The sequence below is a fragment of the Macrobrachium nipponense genome, chromosome 1, assembly GCF_015104395.2.
Source record: "Macrobrachium nipponense isolate FS-2020 chromosome 1, ASM1510439v2, whole genome shotgun sequence".
NCBI lineage: Eukaryota > Metazoa > Arthropoda > Malacostraca > Decapoda > Palaemonidae > Macrobrachium > Macrobrachium nipponense.
This window is the reverse complement of record NC_087200.1, coordinates 138,186,891-138,201,996: the sequence shown is the minus strand read 5'-3', so window position 1 is coordinate 138,201,996 and position 15,106 is coordinate 138,186,891. Positions and strand designations below refer to the sequence as shown.

Genomic DNA, 15,106 nt, shown 5'->3' with positions numbered 1-15,106 from the left:
CATAGTTATGGAGACATCAAAGTGTTAAGAATCCCAAATATATTGAGGAGGATGCCAAGGTTCAAGTAATTCCACAGGTTACTTTAGTAGAAATTTTAAGTTATTAAAAGAATGAGTCAACTAACCATTCAAGGTTCATTCATTATAGATTAAGCCAGCCATGTGTTGACATGGGGTCCTGCTACTCAGCAGCCCATAATAACCATTCACGAAGTACACCAGAAGACACTTGAAAGATCTTTGAAGGACAAATTAACGGAGACGGAGACTGTTAAAGTTGTAATGCATTTCTTACATTATTTAAAACTAGTAAAACTTGACATTGTGACAGATGGACCTAATGAGTAAAAACCTTTCCATTTGTTCATAACACCTGTTTAGGCAAGTTACCAAATGTAGAATAACACTGGCAAGTGTATGTGTATTCAATATAGCAGAATTTTAATGTGTATTTTAAAACCCAAGGGAGTAAACAGGTTTTTGATTGTATGAACTGTCCCCCTGAACTATATGGCTTCCTATTATATGCCAGAATGTGTACAAAGGATGACTTACATTAATCAAAAAAGAAACAGTGTTTTTGGAAAGCTGTATCTTCCGCTGGTCTGTAGACAGGAAAGTTTTTGATTAGTCACTTTTAGTATGTCTTAACCCACCTTAGGTAGAGGTATTTGTTCCTCACAAGACAAAGTTGGAGAGCTTCTGCATTAACTTAGGCTACTGACAATATAGAGACACCAATTTGGCCAGTCATAAGAGCTTGACTGATAGCTGGTTGGGTCTTGTGAACACGTCTGTAACATAAGTCAGACATGATGTCCAACTCTTAGTGTGTAATTACTCAAACATGTAACTATCTGGCCTTATGTTGAATGCAGTCTAAGTGGACCTATCTTCTTAGTGAGGTTCAGAAGAGTTCTATACATAGGGAGTTGTATTGTTTTGCAAGGGTTTTCTTCTCCAAAGTAATCAATTAGATTCCTCAGGTTCAGAGTTGTCACAACTTTGCCATGAGACTCAGCAACCTGCAAAAGGGTGGCCTTTCAACCTTTGGTTACAGAAGCTGATACCGTCTTGTGTTATAGTAAAGAGAAAGAAGTTGATAACAGCAGAAATAATTGGGTTGACCTGATTACTGTCCCATTGACTGCAAAACTTTCAGAAATAATGCTACCCTACTGGCAATGCTCGTTTGGAGCTAGATGCTCAGTGCTGGTACCTCTTGCACCACAAGGAAAGGCTCTGTTAAATTTTTTGGGCACTTGTTTCTTCATATCCCAGAGTTGTCGTTTTCCTCAATTCATAAGAAGAAATTCAACTGCCACACTGCAAAACCAGGAGTTATCAAGAAGGGAAAGGGCACACTGTCATTGGATGTGAGTAGACTGTGAGGGCAACCCTGGTGTGATTTTGATGGAAAACTATTCTGGCAATGTACTGCATATGGGGAGGAAGACAAAGGAAGAGTGCCCCTGACAAGGTACATATGTGAATGGACCAGGGTGTTTTATATGGCAGTACAGTGGCTGGGGCCACAGAAGGCATTTATGGCTTATGTTGGCTGGCTGGTTGTTTCTTTAAAAGAAACCAGCTTTAATGCATTGAGCTTACAGGTGAATGAGGGTTAATGAGTATGTTAGTTGCCAGGGACTACCCTGCCATTTTCAACCATAATACAGTCCTCAATAAATTTAAGCATGTAAATTTTGACCTAGATCAGCAACAGTCAGAAACAAGTGTGAGGAAGGAAAAATTGATGAGCAAGCTGACAGCCATGCTTATTGTCAACATGTCTGGGTCAAACAAGATGTAGTCTGTTGTGCACACTGCTGCCCATGCAAGGTGTTGCAAGAATATTCACACCATAGATGCATGTGGTGTCTATTGGTACAAAATAATGAGTAGTTAGATGACCAGCAGCATTTTCCTGACTGGTTGAAGCCATTGTATTCCAGATACTAAGAGTAAATGTGGTGAGCTTGGCATCCCCTTCGAAAAGGCTGCTGGTCCTGGAAAGCACACCAAGTGTGCCTTACCTGTCTTCCCCACTGCAGCTTACAGCTGTTCAGTCACTAGCAGAGACAAAGACAGCAACACTGCAGTCAGCACAAAGTTTCCTAGGGCTACATAACCTGTGGTGCAAGAAGTACAAGCAGTCCCCAGTTATCGGCCGCCTCAGTTATTGGTAGTCAGGTTTTATGGCGCTTGTTTAGCGACAACAATAACCGGATTTTCGGCGCCAATATACAGCGATCTCCTTTTATTGGCGTCGATCCCCACTTAACAGAGGCGCTAATAACAGGATTGGCAAAGTTATTGCTGATTTTTGGTTATCGGCAATTTTCAGTTTATTGTCACGCCATCGGGAATGGAAATTCTGCCATTGGGAATGGAAATTCCTCTGATAACCGGGGACTGCCTGTGGCACACTTTGCAGAAATCAAGGAAGAACCAGAGGAAAATCAAGAAAACATCAAGACCAAGATGAAGAGTGGAGAACAGAGACTTACCCATCAGGGATAAACCATATTTTATGTGATATGGACAACTTAAAAGAAGTTAGCAGCTTGGGTGGTGCAGCAGGGATGAGACAGTAGCTACTCTTCTAGCTGTGAATCCTAATGTGTTTGACATCTTTGTGTCTCTAGATCAACTGGGTTTAAGGTGAGAGGCTATATTATTCTCCCTCTTTTCTATACTTAACTATATTTGTTTATTTATTTGTTTTTTATTTTTTTTTATTTTTTGCTGTGAGGGTACCACAAATTCAGTCAGAGAAGGCTGCTGCCCATAAGTAATTTTTCCCACATGGCACTAGAAGGATAAAGACTACTTCATCTGAGGCTACAACTGGGTGAACATTTGGGATAGACATTACAGACCATGACTTACCTGAAGTCCTTGGGACTTAGTTCTCTTGAGACGCAAGAACACTAATTTTGGCTAGCACTGGAATGGCTTGCTCATAAGTATCAGTCTCCTGCTTTTGTCATCTGAAGTTTGAACTAGAGTTGTCATCTTGTTGATTAAGAATTCTTAGCCATTGGATATGTATCTTTGGTTAAAGCTACTTTAGCAATCAGATTCCCTGGTTAATGAAAAGGCCCTAGCACTGTCACAATCTCTGAATTCTGTCTGGGCAGTGTTGTAGTAACATTGCCATTTTTGTACAGTCATATCCCAAACTTACGCGAGGTTAGGTTCCATTACTCTTGTAAGTCAAAATTTCATTTAAGTTTGGCACTCTCTAAAAATACAATAAATGTTTATTTTTAGAGTTTAAACATTAGATATGACCCTAAATATTAAGCTAACTTTAAAATGAAACTTAAAAGTTAGCTTATACATTGCAGTGGTCCCCCCCGTATTCACGGGGCTGCGTACCAGACCCCCCGTGAATAGTTAGAATCTGCGAATAGTTGGAACCCCTTTAAAAATGCTGAAAATAGCCTATTTTGTTAGTTAAAACTCAAGAAAAACCCACTAAAAATGTTTATACTTGGTTTTTTTAATAGTTTTATCACAAAAGTGCATTTTATGATGAAATAAAAAAAAGGAATTTCTGGATAATTCTCATAGAAAAATACTGCGAATAGGCAAATTTTCCACAAATAATGCGGGGAAATGTTCCCTAGAGCAATCCGCGAATGTGTGAGTCCACGAATTCGGAGAACGTGAATACAGGGGGTCCACTGTACCCTTAAAAAAGAAATAAATGGTTGTAAAAACTGAGTGAGTATCCTAGAGAGGCTTTGTCTCTCTCTCCTTCTGTCAATATATTTTAAGAAGTCTTGTCAACCTCGCTTTTAAGAACTTTATTGTATGTATTCTTCTCTCTAAATATGAGAAAATCATCCTCTGGAGAGAGAGAGAGAGAGATTATTTATGAATTATTACAAATACATGTTAGGTAAAAAAATAATGTAAATTTTAATTATGGGACTTACCCAGTAATTTTATAGCTAAGAGTTTCACTTGCCCGGCAGTTAATTTGCAGATTACACTAATTTTCTGTTCTGTTTTGGCTAGGCAACAATGACCCTGCCCACTTTCAATGTAAGAGAGGAACCACTTGGCAAGAGCTCAATTTGTTTCTGCCGTTGATGGCTACTGACTGGTTGTCGGCTGCAGTTAATTCTGGAATTCTTGACTTTTCATTTTGCTTATCAGCCTTTGGGGAAGTATTAAATGCATTCTTTTGGCTGACTTGCCGATATTATTTAGTTCTTTTAAGAACTAGATAGTTTTAGACTTGTTAACTGAATTGTGTCCCTTTTATTTACAACATGTCAGACTCTAGTGTTGCTAACATTAGGCATTGTGCGAATGGTTGTAAGACTAGGTTGACCAGAGTCTTATGATACTCATCCCTTCTGTACAAATTGCCGTGGACATGTATGTTTGGTGAATGTGAAAAGTTGATTGTCATGATTGGGATGAGAGAACATGCAGGAACTTAGAATCTCATTTAAGAAAATTAGATAGAGATAGAAAGAGGAAGGCTTTAGCTAGAGCTAGTTTGAAATCAGCTAGCCAGGGACCACCGGATTCCTGTTCCTGTTATTTCTCTAGCAACTGGTTCTCAGTTCTCTTACTGTACCACCTTTTAAAGTTTCAGGCTCCCACACTTTCGATCCCAACCACATCACCAGTCTAGAAGAGAAGCTTGAAAAATGCTATTCTCTGTTAGTGCAGATGATGGAGCAACTCTGTTCATCAGTCAAAGTACTGATGAATAAGGCTAAAAGTGACAGTGCAGTGTTTGTGGAGGAGGCAGCTGTTCGTCCCATCAAATTTCTTAGGCAAATATCACTGGCATACTCCCCAGTACATGAGAGGACTCAAACCAGTAGCCCAAGGGAGGTTGGTGGGGTCTGCCCGCGAGCAGCTGTCCCCTCAGTGCAACCTGTTGTAGTTTCCCAGGTTGCAACAGAAAACTGCTGGAAAAGTCTCTCTATGGAAGTGCATAATTTGTCCAGTTCTGAAGACTCCTCTCCATGTCTTTGTGTCAGTGGCTCTCTAGCAGTAAGTCTTGGCCCTCTGTGGACTTAACTGCACATCTTGCGGTTCCTGTTAAGAGGTCAAAGATACCGCAGCCTTCTTGCAGCCATTGGGACTCTCTGGAGCAATTTTCTTCTGATTGCCTCTCAGAAGTGGATGCTCATCCAACACCCAAGGCTTGTTATAGCTCGATTGCTTCACAAGACACAGTACTGTCAGCTTCTGCTCCTCCTGCTCCCAAGGCGCCGACATTGTGGGAAGGAGTCAAGCACCCATTGATGCCAGAATCCTCTACTGTCAACGAGCCAGGTAGCCAAGAGCTTGTGTGGAGTTACAGGAAGTGGAAGCTGCTCCATGGATCTTGTTCAGCTGAAACTAGATAGCATTTTAGCTTTATTAAGTAAAGCTCCCATGATGCCTCAAGCTCCTACGACATCTCAAGTGCCCGCTATGCCTCAGGCGCCAGTAGTGGCTAGGACACTTAAGTGCCCACAAGTGCAGAAACACCCTCAGACATCCACAGGTGTGGTTCCTCCTCAGGCACCCATAGTAGCTACGATTTCTCAGGCTCCCCTGGTTGCAGATATGATGCAAGCTCCTGCAGATCTTTCTCCCATTTCGTCGGAAGAGGAAGAGACAGAGGATCAGGTTACCTCTTCTGCATATGTCGCCTTAATGAAGTTCCTCTTGGCCACTTATCCTGCCTTCTTTTTGCCTACCACTCCCACATCGACTTTAGTCATGGATGTGCCTACTTCCTGCTTCTTCCAACATACTGAAGATGGTTCTTTCTTCTTCAGCAAAGAAGACTTTTAAGGATATAGAAGCATGGCTAGCGGAAAAGAGGGATCAAGGCAGAACTTCTTTTAGTTTTCCTCCCTCTAGGATTTTGAGATGGAAGTATCTCTCGTATGCTACTTAGGAAGCTCCCTCCTTGGGAATCTGTGCCTCTTCCCAAGGAGATTTCTCAGCTTTAGTAAATTGGTCTCGGAATTGGCACATTTACTGAAGGACATCTTCAAAGTGTTTGAAGTTTTGAGTTTTCTTGATTGGGCAGTGGGTGCCTTGGCTTGCAAAATTAGATCCTGCTCGGTCTTGCCGGAGAATTTTGCATCGGACTGGTTGGTGGGAGTTGGAAACTCTGAAGAAGGAGGAGCTTTGGTGCTCGTACACCTCTAAGGGAGTGACGGCGACTCAAAGATTGGCTTTGTTGTATTCTCCACTGGATAAGAAACACCTTTTTCCCCAGTCTACAGTCCTCAACATAGCTTTGGCTTTGCAGAAGAAAAGTACTCAGGATCTTCTCACTCAGTCCTCCAAGAAACCAAAGGAGAATCCTACTGTGAAAAGAAGCAGTCCGTTCCTTTGAAGGCACAGCCCTTTAGGTCCAAACAAAGATCTTTCTCCCGCTTCAGAGGAAGTGCCCACTTTGCCTCAAAGGCAGTCAAGAAATCTTCTGCTAAAGGTCCCCCTCACAAGTAAGGAGACAGTTCTCTGCGAACAAGTTGAAGCCAGAAGAAGGAGCATAAGCCTGAATAGTGAACATGCCTCCCTTAGTCAATACGCTAGTTGTATTGACAGCTTATTCGCAACAGTCAGAAAGGTTTTCAGCACTTGCAGAAGTTATGTCTCTTTTAGAAAAGGGGGCAATAGAGCCAGTACAGGACCTTCATTCTCCAGATTTTTACAACCACCTGTTCGTGGTCCCCAAGTCATCAGGGCTGGAGTCCTGTCTTGGATGTCAGTGCTCTCAACATCTTCGTCTTGAAGACAAGATTCGAGATGGAAACAAACCAGTCAGTCCTGGCGTCCATTTGCCCAGGAGATTGGATGATGTCTTTAGACCTACAGGATGTGTATTTCCAGGTACCTGCCTTCTATTTTGTGTACAGGAGATAGACTGAAGGTTTCCTCTCTGTCAGATGTATAACACACAGAACTCTACATACTGTATACTTAAAGGGAAGCGATAAATTTCAGCGGCCAGTAAGTTGTATGCATAGCAATAAAGCATGAACAATTAAAACACCTTTCTTTGAGTGGTTTCATGTGCACTTTTGTCTCAACAGCAGTCATTAAAAACCTATTTAGTAAGGGATTGCCTTTTAAGATCTTACTGATACTGGACAATGCCCTTGGCAAACCACAAGTTAAACATCTGAAGTCATCAACTTCCCTCTCCATCATTGTATACAACCTGTATACCACTGAGTAATAAGGGTGTTCAACACCCATTATTCTCTGTACTCATGAGAAAATGTTTAGGTTATAGATGATGGTCCCTCAAAAGTAAATTTAATTAATATCAGAAACTTCTACAATCACTGATGCCATATCATTGTAAGAGCCATAAAACTAGTAATAATGAATTCTTACACAAGCCACAATTTTGGTAAGCCTCGTTGAATGCATGATGACTCACACTTAACCTACTGAACTTATGCTCCTAGGCCTATTAGTTGAAAACTAAATTACATATGCCTGATTGGTGAAATCCAAAACTGAGACAGGTAATGGAAGTCTAGCTTTATATAATGCATAGGAGACCTAGCCATGGATAATTTACCAAAAGAAAAACCTGTACATTATGCATATCAGCATGTACCCCGTAGGGGGAGCAGTGCCGTCAGTGAACCACGTGGTGCAATGTAAGCATTACTTAAGGGGACCGTCCGCTATGGCGGATGACATGTCAACTTGAAAAAATAAAAAATCGAGTTATTACTTGTATCTCTGCAGAAACATGCCATGCATGCTTTCCAGAAGTTTCAGCCAATTATTTTTACAAATAATGAAGATATAGCGGTTTTTAAATGATGACGTCATCGTAACTGCGTTGTCTGTATGACTGAGTTTGACAGAATCGTTTTTGCATGTTTATTTTTGCATATATACAGGGATTTTTTCAGATTTTTTTCGAGATTCTCATACATCTGGTAACAATGAAAGGTTGTGTGAGAGAGGAGAGCTGGTCAGAGCGGCTATTTATAGGCGAGAGCCGCGAGACTCAGAGAATGACTCAGTTACGCCACACACGTCAAAGGAGTTACAGTGGACCCCCTGTATTCGCGTTCTCCGGATTCGCAGACTCACACATTCGCGGATTTCTCTCGGGAACATTTCCCTGCATTATTCGCGGAAAATTCGCGCATTCGCGGTATTTTTCTATGAGAAATATCCACGAATTCCTGGTTTTTGTGATCAATTTCATCATAAATTGCACTTCTTGTGATAAAACTATTAAAAAAACCAAGTATGAAAATTTTTAGTGGTTTTTCTTAATATTTAACTAACGAAATAGGCTGTTTTTAGGGCTTTTATAGGGGTTCCAAACATTCGCGGATTCTAACTATTCACGTGGGGGTCTGGTACGCATCCCCCGCGAATACGGGGGGAACACTGTATACGCACTTCGTCACTTGCGTTTGGTCACTAGCTATTTACGTTGCTTTTATAACTTCTTAGTGAACTTATAGCAATGCCGAAGTTACCTAAGATCAAGAAGGCTAATCAGCAACTAAGGCTAGCAAAATTATCGAAGGCCAGGAGTATGCTGAAAGAAAAACACGAAAATTCATTGCTATCAGCGCCCTCATTGTCTCATGTCTCGCCGTCAACATCATTGTCTGGTGTCACGCTGATGGTATTAATACCACTTTTAGGGGTAGGACCAGGATCCTTGATGTAGAAATCAACAATAAAAGTACAAATAAAGTAATTATAATAATGTTGTTTTGACTTTTATAAGAAAAAAGCGAAATTTACATAGCAAATCTTTGGGAGCCCATAACTCAAAAACATACTTATGCGCATGTCGGTAACCATTACTCGGTTATTTATTATCCAATTTTGGAGAAAAAGATATCATTGGAAAGAGGAATAAAAATCCCACAATTCTGTGTGACAGAATTTTGATTTCTTTCTTTCTTTTTTTTTTTAGATTTTTTTGAGTGTCTAGACTAAAAAAACAAAAAAAAATTCATAAAAAAAATCAAAACAAAAAATCAAAATTCTGTCACACAGAATTGTTCGGTATATAAAGAAGTTTTTATGGTATGATTTTCAATACAATTGATGTCATATTAGCGGAGAAATCTCTACTTATTTTTTTTTTGAAAATCATAATTTTTGCTAATAAAACTAAAAGTTTTTGATCAAATGACTTGAAATTTTTATATGATGAAGGTATTATATATATCTAAAACATATATGAAAATTATGTATTTTGCGTAATAAATAAAAAAAATAGACATCATAGCAGACGGTCCCCTTAAGGTTCTTTGCAGTGTCCCTTGGCCTGTAACTGTAACTACTTTCATTCCTTTTACTGTACCTCCATTCATATTCTCTTTCTTCCACCTTACTCTCCACCCTCTCTTAACAATTGATTCATAGTGTAACTGCGAGGTTTTCCGCCTGTAACACTTTTCAAACCTTTTCTGTCAATTTCTGTTTCATTGCTGAATGGCCTTAGTTGCCCCAGTGCTTGGCATTATGCCTACAAATCAATCAGTCATATCGTATTGTAATCTTATGAAAATGGATCTTTAATTATACACGATATTTTATATGATAAAATCATGTTTTAGGAAAAAATTTTAAGGATTGAATGATACACAACTATAAATGCAAATGCCAGTTCTTACTGATGCTAAAAAAAATTTTTTTTATGGAATGCAATTGTTGGAAATGAAATGTGCTTGGGTATTTAGAAGCAATTTTCAGTTCTGAAATCCCCAAAAAGTCCAGAAATTTAAAAGAGCTTCCCCCAAGGGTTTCAGATAAGAGATTGTGAACTGTAGTAGAAAAAGGAGGAGCAGCAAGTATCAGAAAACAAGTTTATCAAAAATGGGTTTTGTTGGTTCACTGCTATCATGGACTTGGAAAATAATCAACTTTAACAGTTTTTTTTTTAAATATTGGTAAAGTTTATGACCAACAATGCACTTTATAACATAAAGACTTAGGGTTTGGGGTATCAAGCCACGCTGGGATTTTAACATTTTTGTGGGGAGCTGGCGCCCATAACCCCCATTAAATTGAAGGATAGCTGTACATGTGACAGATAATGGTAGGGTGGAAGAGGAGATAAGTACTGAAAAAGGTGAACTAAGGAAGGAAATAGCATTTACAGGTGCCTAAGTTGAAAGAAATACTCTATGAAAAAATTGTGGAGCCAAGTATTTTTTGAAAGTAAAAGGTGAACATGAATAGAAGAAAAGTGGTGTGAATGGAAGAAAAGTGGTTGAAGTTTTCATGATGAACTGTTGCAAAGTATGTGAGAAATAAAGATTAAAAAGTTGGCAACCTTTTATTCACATTCAGATTTATGATTATTTACATTCAGTACAGTGTATGAAAAATTATAAGTTGAGTCATTAATTTCCACCCAACAGATTGCGCCTTTCCCACATGATCTAGTGAAGCAGGAGTGTTTGAAATACGCAGGAGCAGATCTTGTATGGGCACAGGAAGAACACAAAAACATGGGTGCTTGGTCATATGTTCAACCACGTTTTGCCACAGCTCTCAACCAGGAAAGACACCTTACGTAAGTACTCTAATAACAAAGAATGGTTTGTTAGGTGCTTTAGAATACAATTTATGTATCTTAGAATGTAAGTATTTCATGAATTCTTAAACTCAACTTTATGCCTTTGACCATCATTCATTTCTTGATGAGCTTATTGGCATCATATCATCATCATTCTCTACCTAATTTTAATGATTTGCTCATACAAGATATGTACAATCTATTGCAATATACACTGAAAATGCACTTATTTTCTATTCTCAACTTTTTAAACTAGTTAGTAGCATACTGATCGTACGTCATTATAAGGGATCACCTCATAGGACATCTCCTCTGTTGGAAATGCAAGTTTTCTTGGCAGATCAAGGACTTCTTCCCCAGTCTACAGTGCTACTACTTTGACAATGCACAAGTTGATGGTAGGACATTTAGAACGTATCTGTGCTGAGCTTTTTGTCATAGGACATCCCTTGGGTTATCGTGTTGTCTCTTCTGCTTACTTCAAAAGACCTGTGTTAGACCTCTTCTCTTCAACAGGAACCCATGGGTCTTCTGTTCATGGTCCCAGAATTCTGCATTGAAGGAGACAACTTCTTTATGCCTTCTGGGAATTCTCTGGGAGACAGAACGATGGAAGGCCACACCTACCTTCCTCGAATATTCTAGGTCCGAGGAGGTTGCATCCATCTCCAACTCTCTGATGTGGACTTGGTTGCCCTATACACTCCATGCCCCTTCGATTCCAGGAGCTCTTCAATATGAGCATCCCAACCTTCGGAGGAGGCTCACAAGTTCATGAACAATTCAGTAGGGAGATTTAAGGGCTACTCCTTTGTCAAGCTCCAAAGTCTTTGGTTAACCCTAGTAGCTCTTTAACCCCAAGCTGAGTAGTCAAGAGATTCCTCCCTAGCACAACCTTCTTTGCCAGTTTCTTGTGGAGAGATGCCTCCAATCACTAGTATCTTTATCTCTTCATTTATAGAGTTGAAGAGTCGATCCAGTATCTCTTATGAGAGATCTTTCCTGCGAAACAGTGACTCGCATGTAACTGTTACTTCGAAGGATCTTCGTCAGCTGTATACAGGGTGAGACGTCTGCTGCTGTTATTGGTGACATCAAAAGGGTTTTTTCCACTTGTTTGGTGGACAAGATCTTCTGAATGTTTTTCAGAACAGAGGATACTACAGGTCATGCTCGTGTTTGGTTTATCTGAAGGGTGCAGACCTCTCTTCATCCACAGAACCCCCAGTTTGGTTCATGAGCTTTGAGCGGTCTTGTTCACCTTGCAAGCTCAGACCTCCTGCTTGGGACCTTACTCTGGTTCTGAGTTTTCTCTCTTAACCTCCTTTGAGCCTGTGCGTCAATCATCTCCCAGATAAGCAGTTTTCCCTCTGACCTAGGCTTCCATGGAAGGGTTGGAAAACTTCAGGATTCTGTCAAGCACTGCCGTGTTATCTGAACATCTCATCTCCTAGAGGTTAGGTGTCATAGAGTTTGTGTTAACGCAGGCCAGGTTAAGAAAGAGATGTCCTAGTACACCCTTTCGGTTGTCTATGTGAGGTGTTTAGATAAGCCAACTCCTCATCGTCAAGTTCTCCCACCAATTAGGTGAGTGCAGAAGCGCATAGCACCAGAGGAATACATTCCCATGGCATTTTAAAGTACTTATCTGTTCATAGGTTGTGAATGCTGGTTCATGACTACCTCAAACCACTCACTTTCTTCTGCATGAAGAATGTTGCCCAAAGGTCCTTGGACACATTTTCCTAGGGTCTGGTGGTGGCTGTTCAGCAAGTGTGACTCATCCAGTGCCCCTGGCAGGATAGTTTTTATCTTGCCTGAGATGATTGTGTGGAGTAGGGAATGAGGGAGTTGAATGGCCTCTTTTCTTTCCCTTTTCTCTTTTCTTTACTCCTGTGGGCGGTTTGAAGAATAGACACATCATACGCAGGTGAGCATTACAGTCATACTGTTACAGCACTTTTCTTGTTACATGAACATGCAAGTATGCTTCTCAGTAGCTAAACTCTCTCTCCAGCAAGGGGAGTGAGGAGTGGTGGCAAACCCATTTCTTGTGGCTGACATGATTTGTTGCCTGAACAGACATTTATATTCTTTTGGACTTCCATAAATGCAATGAATCTGGTAATACCTCATTGTATTTGAACTCAGTGGACTGAGTGTTAGATATCCAAACATATAACATCTCAAAGGCTTAGATCTTCTTCTTTAGCTATCTCATTTCCAAGAAGAATGATCGGGTGTGCTGAACCCCCAGTCGGTTCAGGGTTCTCATACCTCCCTTCAAGTATGAGTCTATCCTATTGTTATGACCAAAGGTTTGTTCCGTGTATGAACAAATGACAAATTTAATTTTCACTCAATTTGTATTTTTCATAGCTAACAAACATGAGGTCTTAATGTTGACTGCCAACCTCTAGCCACCCATCTTACTTTTTATCTTGGGTTGGAAGAAAGACATGCGTCACTGGATTCGAGTGCACTCTCTCGCCATGCTTCCACCACAGCTACGTATTGGATGCCAGATGCTACAGATTCCTTGCATTAACAATCTTTGATTGTTTTTAGCCGGTTTCCAGCTGGCACTAAAAGATTTACCCTGTTTTTAGGACCTCAGGTTTGTTAACTATGAAAAATACAAAATTATTAAAAATTTGTCATATTGCCATATTTGTTTCCTGGAAGGAGTGAGTACATATGACTTTTTTTTTTCTTTTTCTTTTTTCTCCTGATAAGCATGCATTTGGTTGCCAATGGTGATGACATTTTGATTGAATTCTTATCCAGTCATCCTTTTTGTGCATGTATTTTAAAAAAATTTTTAAATATACTTGTGCTGTGATGGTAGGCCCTGTCAAAACACTTTAAACAACATTACATAATGTTTTCTGCACATAAACAACATTACAAATGTTTTCTGCACATTTATCATGTAAATTACTAGTACTTACATATTTGATGGCTTTGTCATTCTTATATTTACTTTATGGTTGCTTTGTCTAGTTAGTGAGAGAGAAGCACAATATAGTGAGGTCACAATATAGTGGACTACATGGGGAATATCCATGTCAACTCTGCTAAAAATTGTAAGACCAGCCTACCAAATTTCATATCGTGGGGATGAGCTAAGGGAAGCCTAGAATATATAAATATAAGAAACTAGTGTAATGCAATTATATCCTTTCCTTTTGTTAAAACCTTTCATTATGAGAATCATAAATACATTGACAGTTGCATAACAACTAAGGTTGTTTGTAGGCTAAGTAAGTGACCAGGTTCATATTAATGGAAGGTAACCAGTAAATTACTGTGTAATATTATTCCAAAAGTGTAAATAGATTAATAATGACACAATTTTATCATTATATTGATAGCGCCTCAGCGGCGTGTTTGGTATGGTATTAGCGTCCCACCTCTCGGTGGTCGAAGGTTCGATTCTCGGCCATTCAATTGAGGAATGAGAGATGTGTATTTCTGGTGATAGAAGTTCACTCTCGACATGGTTCGGAAGTCACGTAAAGCCATTGTTCCCGTTGCTGAATAACCACTGGTTCCATGCAACGTAAAAGCACCGTACAAACAATCATTATATTGATGTCATCAAGAAAAATCATATTTGTCAAGTTGAAATTTAAAATACTTAACATATTTTTAGGAAAGCCAAACTATCAGAGTAGTTCATTATGCGCTATACGTACTATGTTATGACAAACCAAATACAGGCTGTCCCTGGAATTCAGCTGCCTTGATTATTGGTGATCCAGTTTTATGGGGCTTGTCTAGTGACGAAAACTGCCGAAATGCACTGACTTCTGGTTATCATCGCCAATAATAGAGTATTGGTACTGATAGATACTTAACAGAGGCACCATTAAACAGTTATTGATGCCAAAATCCGGTTATCGAGCTGTCGGAATGGAATCCCCATTGATAACTGGGGACTGCTTGTACAGATACCCACTGTTTGGTATTATTGTAAAATTACATATAATTGCTCTTGTGTTACAATTTTAGATATTTTGCTAAAGTTTATACATTCAATTAATGGATTAAACCGCTCCTCATTGGAAGTGTGGTTAGCATGCTCACCTACCGATTCGGTAGTCCCTAGTTCGATTCCCTGCTCTGCCAGTGTGGAAACAGAGGCATTTGTTTCTGGTGATTAGAAATTAATACCTTGATATAATGTGGTTCGGATCCCACAATAAGCTGTAGGTCCCATTGTTAGGTAACCAATTGGTTCCTACCCACGTAAAAATATCTGATCCTGCGGGCCAGCCCAAGGAGAGCTGTTAATCAGATCAGTGGTCTGGTTAAACTAAGATATACTTAATGGATTAAACATAGACCACCAAGACTTTGACCTATAGGAACTCCTTAAATTGCACTAATAGGGCTGTGTTGTCTCTTGAGGTTATTGTAAGAGTCCATTATAACAGCTGGCCACTTGAATTTTTGTTGGCAAACTTCACAGGTTGTGTTCAGAAATAATCACTTTTTATGCTTTGCTCTGTCAGCATTAATCTGCTTCTGGTTTGCAGATATATATAG

At 39.7% G+C, this 15,106-nt stretch overlaps 1 protein-coding gene across 1 annotated transcript in view; it reads left to right on the top strand.

Annotated features, from left to right (window-relative positions):
• The window catches only part of LOC135219682 (2-oxoglutarate dehydrogenase-like, mitochondrial), a 446,325-nt gene that overhangs the window by 394,735 nt on the left and 36,484 nt on the right, over positions 1 to 15,106 (top strand). The window contains 1 exon segment of the mRNA XM_064256630.1: positions 10,398 to 10,552. Coding sequence (XP_064112700.1) covers positions 10,398 to 10,552 — 155 coding nt within the window.